Source organism: Cervus elaphus, chromosome 11, assembly GCF_910594005.1.
Source record: "Cervus elaphus chromosome 11, mCerEla1.1, whole genome shotgun sequence".
NCBI classification, from domain to species: Eukaryota; Metazoa; Chordata; class Mammalia; order Artiodactyla; family Cervidae; genus Cervus; species Cervus elaphus.
The window spans coordinates 3,217,559-3,225,026 of record NC_057825.1 but is presented as its reverse complement, the minus strand read 5'-3'; the positions used below and the strand labels follow the sequence as shown (position 1 = coordinate 3,225,026).

Below are 7,468 nucleotides of genomic sequence, written 5' to 3'. Positions count from 1 at the left end.
TCTCGACGGGCCGGTGGTGCCCCCGCGCGGCCAACCTTGGGACTGGGCGCATCCGAGGGCACCCGGGGGTCGGATCTCCTGCAGCCGCCCTCGAGCCTGTCTGTGCTGGTTCTCTGTGAGTTGTCCCCAGGGTTTTGCTAGAGGAGCCGAGGAGAAAACCCGCCGAGTGCTGAGGGCTGTCCTGGCCATGGCCACGTGGGGGAGGCCAATTTGCCTCTCCGCGGCCAGGGTCCCGGGATGGGTGGGAGCCTGCGCCCCTCGAGTGAGCCAGCGATGGGGCCGCAGAGCTGTCGGTGCATCCCTGCTCACCCAGCACCCGCGTGATAGCCCAGGACCGGACCCCACGGAGTTCAGATCCACAGGCAGAGACGCCTGGTCAACAAAGTCAAGCCAGTGTGACTTGTCATCTTGAAGTTTTTTTTTTCGTTTACTGTGGAACACTTCAAGTGCCCTGCCTCTTGCCCAGCCAGCTCGGCCTGTGGGCCGGTAGGTGAAGGGAACTTGAAGATGGTGATCTGGTGCCCTCTAAGCAGGGCTGTGGGTAGAGCCATCCATGCCCTCACGTGTACCCACGTTAGAGACCCTCTCTCAACACTCTCCCGCTAGACGACCAGGTCTCAAGTCTGCTCTGAAAACTCACCTGGGAGCCCACTTTTCACCAGTGGGCAGGAGCAGGAGGTGGTGAGTGGGGGTAAGATATAGGTCAGAGGGAGCCAGAGGGGGCCCTGTATCTTAGGGCCAGAAGCCCTTAGACTCCTGAGCTAAGATCAGAGGGCCTAGCAATTTGAACATCTTGGACATCCGACCACGTGACAGCAAATGCTCCAACACCAGACTCCAGTGTGTCCCACTCGGGACACAGAGCCCTGCTCTGCCTGCAGGTGTCCACAGCGCTTGGTCACTGTGGCCAGGCCCAGCAGCAGTTGTGGGCAAAGCCTAACCCCACAAGCTTCATTATCAGCATAAACCACCTGTTAGAACAAGGGTAACAGGGTGATCCTCAAACATAAAGAGCAGGCTCAATTAGGAAAAAAAGGGACACCACATATGACCTTTAGAGTTTATTAAATAAGAAAACTGTCGACTTGAACAGGAGGAGAAAAGGACATTTATTTTAAAAAATAACACCCACAGGAAAACAGCCCAAAAGGCATCTAGTGTATGTTATAGCTCCCCTCCGACAGGAAGGAGCTGGAAGGCACCCTGGGAGGCCTCGAGCTGACCCGGGAACTCTGCCCATGCTCCACGTCCCTGAATCCACGTCACTGTACAAGATGCCACTGGAAACGCCTATCAAACCCTCCAGCCAGAGTCCCCAAGTCTGAAGGCCCATGAAGAGATGCTCTTAGATGGTGTCCCGCCGTGGAATGCCTGTGCTGACCTTGGTCCCTAGGGGGACAACAGTGACCACCTCATAGGGCGTCTGTGCTCAGACCACCAACCGCAAAAGCCCTCCCCTGCCAGAAGCTGAAGGAGCAGACAGAAGCCAGGGGCGCGCTGAGTGAGGGCGGTGAGGCACACGTCCCTGCCCAGGGCAAGCACATCCTTTACGGCCCGGGTGGTGTGTCTGCTCACAAAAGCAGAGACGATTGACGTAACTCATCTTACAGCCAGAGCTCTGGAATGACGACGGGAAACACTACAGGACCGCCGCTTTCGTTTACTAACTTAAAAAAAAATCACTGGCTTTTATAGAATTGCCTTGGAGTAGATGATCAGCGTCTATGAAGCAGTGTAGAGCTCACCTAGAAAAGCTACACCGAAGCGCAGGTGCGGCTCCGGCGTGTGGCTAATAATAGTGCTACGGGTCATGAAGTTAGTGTCTCATGATAAAGTTTTACTGTGGGTGAAGACTGCACAGTCAGAGACGCCGAGGCATCTTGGAATCCGTCGGGAAGTGTTTTCAGGATGTAAACAGAGCTGGGAGCTGGAAGCACCTCCGTGGTTCTCACGACTCCTCCCCTTGGTCTTTAATTTCAGAAATTCTGTCTATAGATTTAAGGATTTCAGCAACGAGATTCAACGTTTCAGCTCCAGAAACTAGCTGCCTGAAACGAAAGCCCAGAGGTGACAGATGGTTTCTATTAATACAACCGCTCCAGGGCAGTAACAGAAGCACTGAGAGTTCCCTGGTGGCCCAGTGGTTAGGGTTCCACGCTTTCACTGCAAGGAGCAGGGGTTTGAGCTCTGGCTGGAGAACTAAGAACCCGAAAGCTATGTGGTGGATCCTGACCCCACCCCTGCCCCACAAAAAATACTCCCCAAAACCCCCCAAACAAACACAACAAAAACCCAGAGAGTTAAAGCAAAGAAGGTCCCGAGCAAAAACTGCAGTTTGTTCAATATCAGATTTACTCTCCAGACATACTACGTATTCAACTTAAAAGTGATGGGCTTCACTGTCTGTGGCTGGACACCACTACCTGCCGAGCTCAACCCAGGGAGACAGAGGACTCTGGCCAAGGATGCCTCCCAGGAGCCTTGTTCAAGTTTGTGTGTTTTTACAAGAGAGACAGTACTATCATCCTTTTTCACCCAAAACCTTGGTAGATGTCTTGCAGGCGATTAAGACCTGCCTGATGGGAACCCTCAAGCCTCCCAGGTGAGAATGGTTATCAGTTATCCCCACGTGGACGGGGAGGGGCTGCTGACCGAGGCTGCCTCCCGTGACCCTAGGGTGAACAGGGTCACGAGCCCTGCCCCCCAGCCTGCAGCTTCGATAGCAGCGAAGCCCCGCACTCACTTGATGGAGGCGTGCGCGTTGTTCATGACCACACGGAGGTTCTGCAGGGCCACGTCCGTGTTCTGCTTCACCACCGTCAGGCTGGCGCCCTGGCCTGACCGCAGGGCTTCGTTCTCACGCTTGAAGTTAGAGATCTGGGCCTGCGGGGAGGGGAGAGGTTACGACTTTCCTGGCTGAACAGGAAAGCGGCCAAGAGGCCGTTCGACTGAAACCAAGCACCGCACCCGAGGTAGTACGACCAGAGACCATCCCATCTGTCCCCCACGACCAGACGCCTGGCCCTGGCGGGGCGGGGGGCTCCTCAAGGACATGACCTCTCCCCGTTGCTGGCACCTTGCCCACCCTCTGGGGTGCTCAGACCCATCCCCAGCCTGCGTAGGGCTCGACCAGGAGGCCCTGGGAAGGCAGCTCACACTGTCCTGATTCAGGTGCTTTGTCTTGTTGGGAGGGACCGGAGGGGCGGGTGGGGGAGGAAAGGCTCTTTCACACACGCGTGAACTGGTGAGACCCTCTTGTTACCTGGAGCAAGCTGACTTCCTGTTTCAGTTTCAGGACGTGATTTTCTGCCTTTACTGCCCGTTTCTGTGATTCCCCCAACCAAGAAAGAAAAAAAAAAAAGCCATCACTGACATGGCAGCTTGGACACAGAATGCATCCCCTACGTTCCCGTCACCTTGTGGGCCCACCCGATGGCTGGGCAGCCAGTAGTGAGGGACCCCTGCTCACGGCCCCCTGCCTGGGCCCCCCACAGGCAGTGACCCACCAACACTTTACAATGGCCGGCCCGCCCACCTCTCCCACTGCAAAGAAGGACCCTGTCTGCTCACAGTCATGAGCTCCAGATTCTGTTCCACCTGCTGCACCACGGACTCCAGGTCGTGATAGTCACTCTCCTCCTTGATCATTTTCGCTTCTAACTTCCGCTCAAGCGTCCTCACCCTTGTTAAGGAAAAAGCCTGGATTATCAGTAACTCCTATGACTAATTCTAAGAATGATAAGACTATCAGGAGTTTTAACTGGATTGACCAGATAAATATCACAAGAGCCCGAGGTTAAAGAATGCACCTGGAGAGGCACAACCTTGGAGCTGGACACACGTCAGCTCACGGTCAGGGGCGCCCGGGGTGGTGGGGGGAGACTGGCTGACAGCTCCGCCGCTCCGCCATCAAGTGTGGTTGGCTTTGCTCTAATGTTTTCAAATAAACTTTAACACAGAACATAAGAAATGTATCTGACACTGAGGATTTAATGCAATAAAACCCAGGCTCAGTCCAAATCCGATACTTCATTATTGTTTTCACAGTGGTTTCTCTGAGGGTCAGGATATGGTTTGAGGTGCGAGCCTATCTAAAAGCTTACATACATTTCTGTTTGAGTTTCAGAGAAGCTCTGAACCTCAGTCAGCTTTCTTCTTAGCTTAGAATTCTCATCTTTCAGCTGCAGAAAAAGAAAATCCTTATTAGAAACTCAGTGTCTCACTCAAAAGGAGTCTTCATTTTCGCTATTTGGCTCTGGAACTTCTTAATAAACAAAAATATTCCAGAGAATCACTCTATAGTCCACACGGAAAAAAAAAAAACAGAAGTGTCTGCTTTTTAGAACCTGTCACAGACTCCACTTTCACTCAGACCTAATAGCTCTTTCTAAGTGACTGCAATTTTTTCATCGGGCAAGCTTCCCCAAGCCGATGCCTGGAGTAGACCGTTTTCTGAGGGGCAGCGCTGTGAGGTTCTCCCCCTGCCTCCGTTCACGCCAGAGACTGGTCCCCGGCAGTCCTCTGCCAGTCCTCGGGACTTTGCGGGCACCAACACGGTCAGCACGGGGGCTCTGGCACAGCTGCGGCACCACAGACGTTTGTCCTTGGAGCCCAAACCCCAGGCCATGGAGGACGCCGGGGGTTCCAGCATCCTCCAAGAATGCTGCTCAGGCAGGAGCCGTAACCAGGGCGGGGTGCCGACGCAACCCCCCCTCACTTACTGCTTCGTAACTTATCTGCAGCGTCCGAAGGTGCCTGTCCCCCAGACTCTCTCCGTGGGCTGTGAAGTCAGCGCTGGGGCTCCCCGTCGGGGAGATGCGAGAGTCGGAGTCGCTCAGCGTCCATGGGGGCAGAGACTCGGGCCCCACCAGCTCCGACGGGTTGGAGAGAAAGGAGACGTATGTGCTGCAGGGCGATGTGCTGGCGGCTACCCTGGAGGAGTGCGTCTGCTCCATGGCGGACGGCAGGTATGCCCCATTCCACCCATCATCCTCGTCCTCATCCTCGTCCAGGAGGTCGCCAGCCCCTGTTGGGTCTTCAAAAAATGGCTGCTGATATTCCAGGCCATAGCCCACAGTTTGGGAAGCTGGGGAGGTGCGGTCGAGTCCCAGCGAGTGCCTCGTGGCTTCCTAGAGAAGGCGGGGAAGCAATGCTCAGACTCAGGCAGCTGCAGGCCGTCCCTCCCAGACGTCTGCTGCTGGCACAGAGACACAGTGGCACACCCCGGCGGCCCTGAACCCCGGAGCTGTGGCTCCGCCTTGCCCCCCATCTCGCGCGGGTCGGGGAGAGATGTCCTCCGGGGGGTTTCTACGATGGCTGCAGACGCGGCCTCAGGTTCACCTTTGAGTAAACCCTGCTGTCGGAGTCCTCTTTCGACAGGCCCAGGTTCTTGGTCTTCAAGAACTCTTTAAAGGAGAATGGGTTTGCTGCCTCGAGATCTCCAAGTTTATCATCTGAAAGATACCAGGTGTCACACAGGCGAAAAGCCTCCGGAAGGCCCTCAGAGGAAGCTCCTATTCACTGTTCTTGCCTAAACATGACCCCACCTACATCGGGAATGCTCCTGTCCTTCCTCAGGCCTCGGTGATGCCGGGAGGTGACCAGCTGCCTGACAGAACGGACCGACTCGGGTGTTCAAGACTCTGCTCCCCTCCCCAACCCCACGGTCCCTGCACCTTGTCGCCATCGGGCTCCACCTGGGGAGCTCCAAGGCGCCCATGGCCCCTCCTCCCAGCCAGAGGCTCCAGGAGCAGCCTGCAGCGGAGCCGGCAGCACAGATGTGCGCCGACATCACGTTACTGCTCCGCCGCCAGCCTCTTCCCACCTCGCCTCAGCTCTTCCATCTCTCTCCCACTCCCTGGGGACCCAGGCAGCCACATCGCAGCCCTTTCAACCCACCAATGACGCCCAGCCCAGTGGCCAGTCCCGCATGAAGCTGGCGCCTGTGACTTCAGCCCCCCTCCCCCCCCATGTCCTCAGACCCCTCGGGCGTGACTTCCTCCTGCTCTCTGCCCTCCTCCCCTCCACCTGACAGTGGAAGTCAGATCTGGGGGGCTCCACTCCCACCGGCTCCTCCGGGCTCCAGGTGTACTAGTTACACGCTGTCAGATCTACAGCCCCACCACTGGGTATGTGCCGGGCACGTGGAGGCACGGATGGAGAGAAAAACAAAGGATTACCGAACTACTCTACCTCCAAAGTGTGTGTTCTGAGCTCCTGGTGGACCTTGCTTAGCACACTTCCCCTTTCCATAGCCAAAATCTGCAGAGAGACACCATCAGCCCACTGTGACCACACGAGTGCTCTGTGACCACAGCTTTCTCTGACACGGGGTCTCTACAGCAGTGGTTTCTCACAGCCTGGAGAACGTTTAAAGCACACGCCCATGGGCTCCTGCCTCTGGACATGGTCTGGCTGCCATGGGCCTTAGCATCTGTGATTCTGAAAAACTTCCCAATAGGTTTGACGCCCAGTGGGGCAGGCGTCTTATGGTACCTCCTGAACGGCCTTGTGGGTGGTCAATGGCTCTTAGACCCCGATAGACCACCTAAAAGCCCCCGAATACCCCGAAGTCCAAGCAGTGTTGGCCGGTGGGGAGAATTAGGAGGAACTAAAGCTGGCCTCCGCCCAGCTGCGGGGAACCAGAGAATGGTTCAAGCCTGGTGTGCTGAAGCCTCCCTCATCCTTCCCAATTTGAAGAAAGACAGGGTTTTCTGTGCTCACTCTGGGCCTATCTCTAAGCCAACGTTTACTGCGGTCTACTGGAACTGTATGGCGGGGGCGGGGGCTTCTCCACTATCAGACTGTGAGCTCCAGGGGGCGGGACTCCCAGCGCCCGGCACACGGTGGGGCTAGTGGTCATCGCGAGGCCGGGGGTGAGCTGCGCTACCGCGCGGTACCTACTAGGAGCGCCGGCCCCGGGGAGGGCGGGGTCCCTGAGGCTCGTCTCTCACCTGTGTCTCCCACGGAAGCTAGCACCGGACTGGGCACATAGCACATAAACGTCGGCCGAATGCCGAAGAAGTGGGACTCCAGGTCCCTGGCTGGGGGGCGCTCACAGTCTAGCTGGGGGAGACAAGACCGGCGCTCATAGAACGCGGGAGCTGTAATAACAACAAGAGCGACTTCACCCGCGCGCCCGCCTCACCTGAACCTCAGCGCGGCCGCCGGGCCGCGACCGGCCGCCCGCCCCCCGCCCGCTCACCGTCCGGAATGACGAGGCTCCGGGCCCGGGACAGCGGGGTGACTCCCGGGCGGCGCGCGTAGCCCGCCATCGCCGCGGGCTCCGCGGCGCCGGCCCTTCTCAGCCCGGCAGCGGCGACTCCATGGCCCCGGCTCCGTCCCGGCCGCGGCCCGAGTCGCCTGCCTCCGTCGTCCGCCGCTCGGCCACCGCTCCGAGCCTCTAGCCGCTGCTTCCGCTCCGCGCACCGGAAGCGCGAGGCCGAACGCCTCGAGCGGGCGCCGGGGG

General features: G+C 57.6%; 1 protein-coding gene across 6 annotated transcripts; it reads right to left on the bottom strand.

Annotated features, from left to right (window-relative positions):
* Window positions 1–1,048: 1,048 nt before the first annotated feature.
* ENTR1 (endosome associated trafficking regulator 1) lies at window positions 1,049–7,467 on the bottom strand. Of its 6 annotated transcripts, none has more exons than XM_043916418.1 (10): window positions 7,205–7,419; window positions 6,954–7,103; window positions 6,193–6,261; window positions 5,341–5,453; window positions 4,722–5,129; window positions 4,108–4,181; window positions 3,571–3,682; window positions 3,263–3,325; window positions 2,744–2,883; window positions 1,049–2,044 (listed from the first exon to the last, which is right to left on the bottom strand). In XM_043916418.1, exons 1-10 carry the CDS (start codon window positions 7,272–7,274, stop codon window positions 2,041–2,043), a joined length of 1,203 nt encoding a protein of 400 aa, XP_043772353.1. In that variant the 5' UTR covers window positions 7,275–7,419; the 3' UTR covers window positions 1,049–2,040. The 6 variants fall into 6 exon arrangements, with proteins under 6 accessions (XP_043772353.1, XP_043772351.1, XP_043772355.1 ...); XM_043916416.1 differs by having other exon boundaries at window positions 1,049–2,048; window positions 7,205–7,417; XM_043916420.1 differs by having other exon boundaries at window positions 1,049–2,048; window positions 6,954–7,065; window positions 7,205–7,353.
* Between the last annotated feature and the right edge of the window lies 1 nt (window position 7,468).

Excerpts from the sequence above, each read along its gene's own strand:
- ENTR1 (XM_043916416.1), bottom strand. The coding sequence starts at position 7,274 with ATGGCGGGCTACGCGCGCCGCCCGGGAGTCACCCCGCTGTCCCGGGCC. Across the intron at positions 4,182-4,721 it reads TGCAGATAAGTTACGAAGCA|CTGAAAGATGAGAATTCTAA; the intron begins GTAAGTGAGGGG and ends CTTTTTCTGCAG. Across the intron at positions 3,683-4,107 it reads TCTGAAACTCAAACAGAAAT|GGTGAGGACGCTTGAGCGGA; the intron begins GTATGTAAGCTT and ends TTCCTTAACAAG.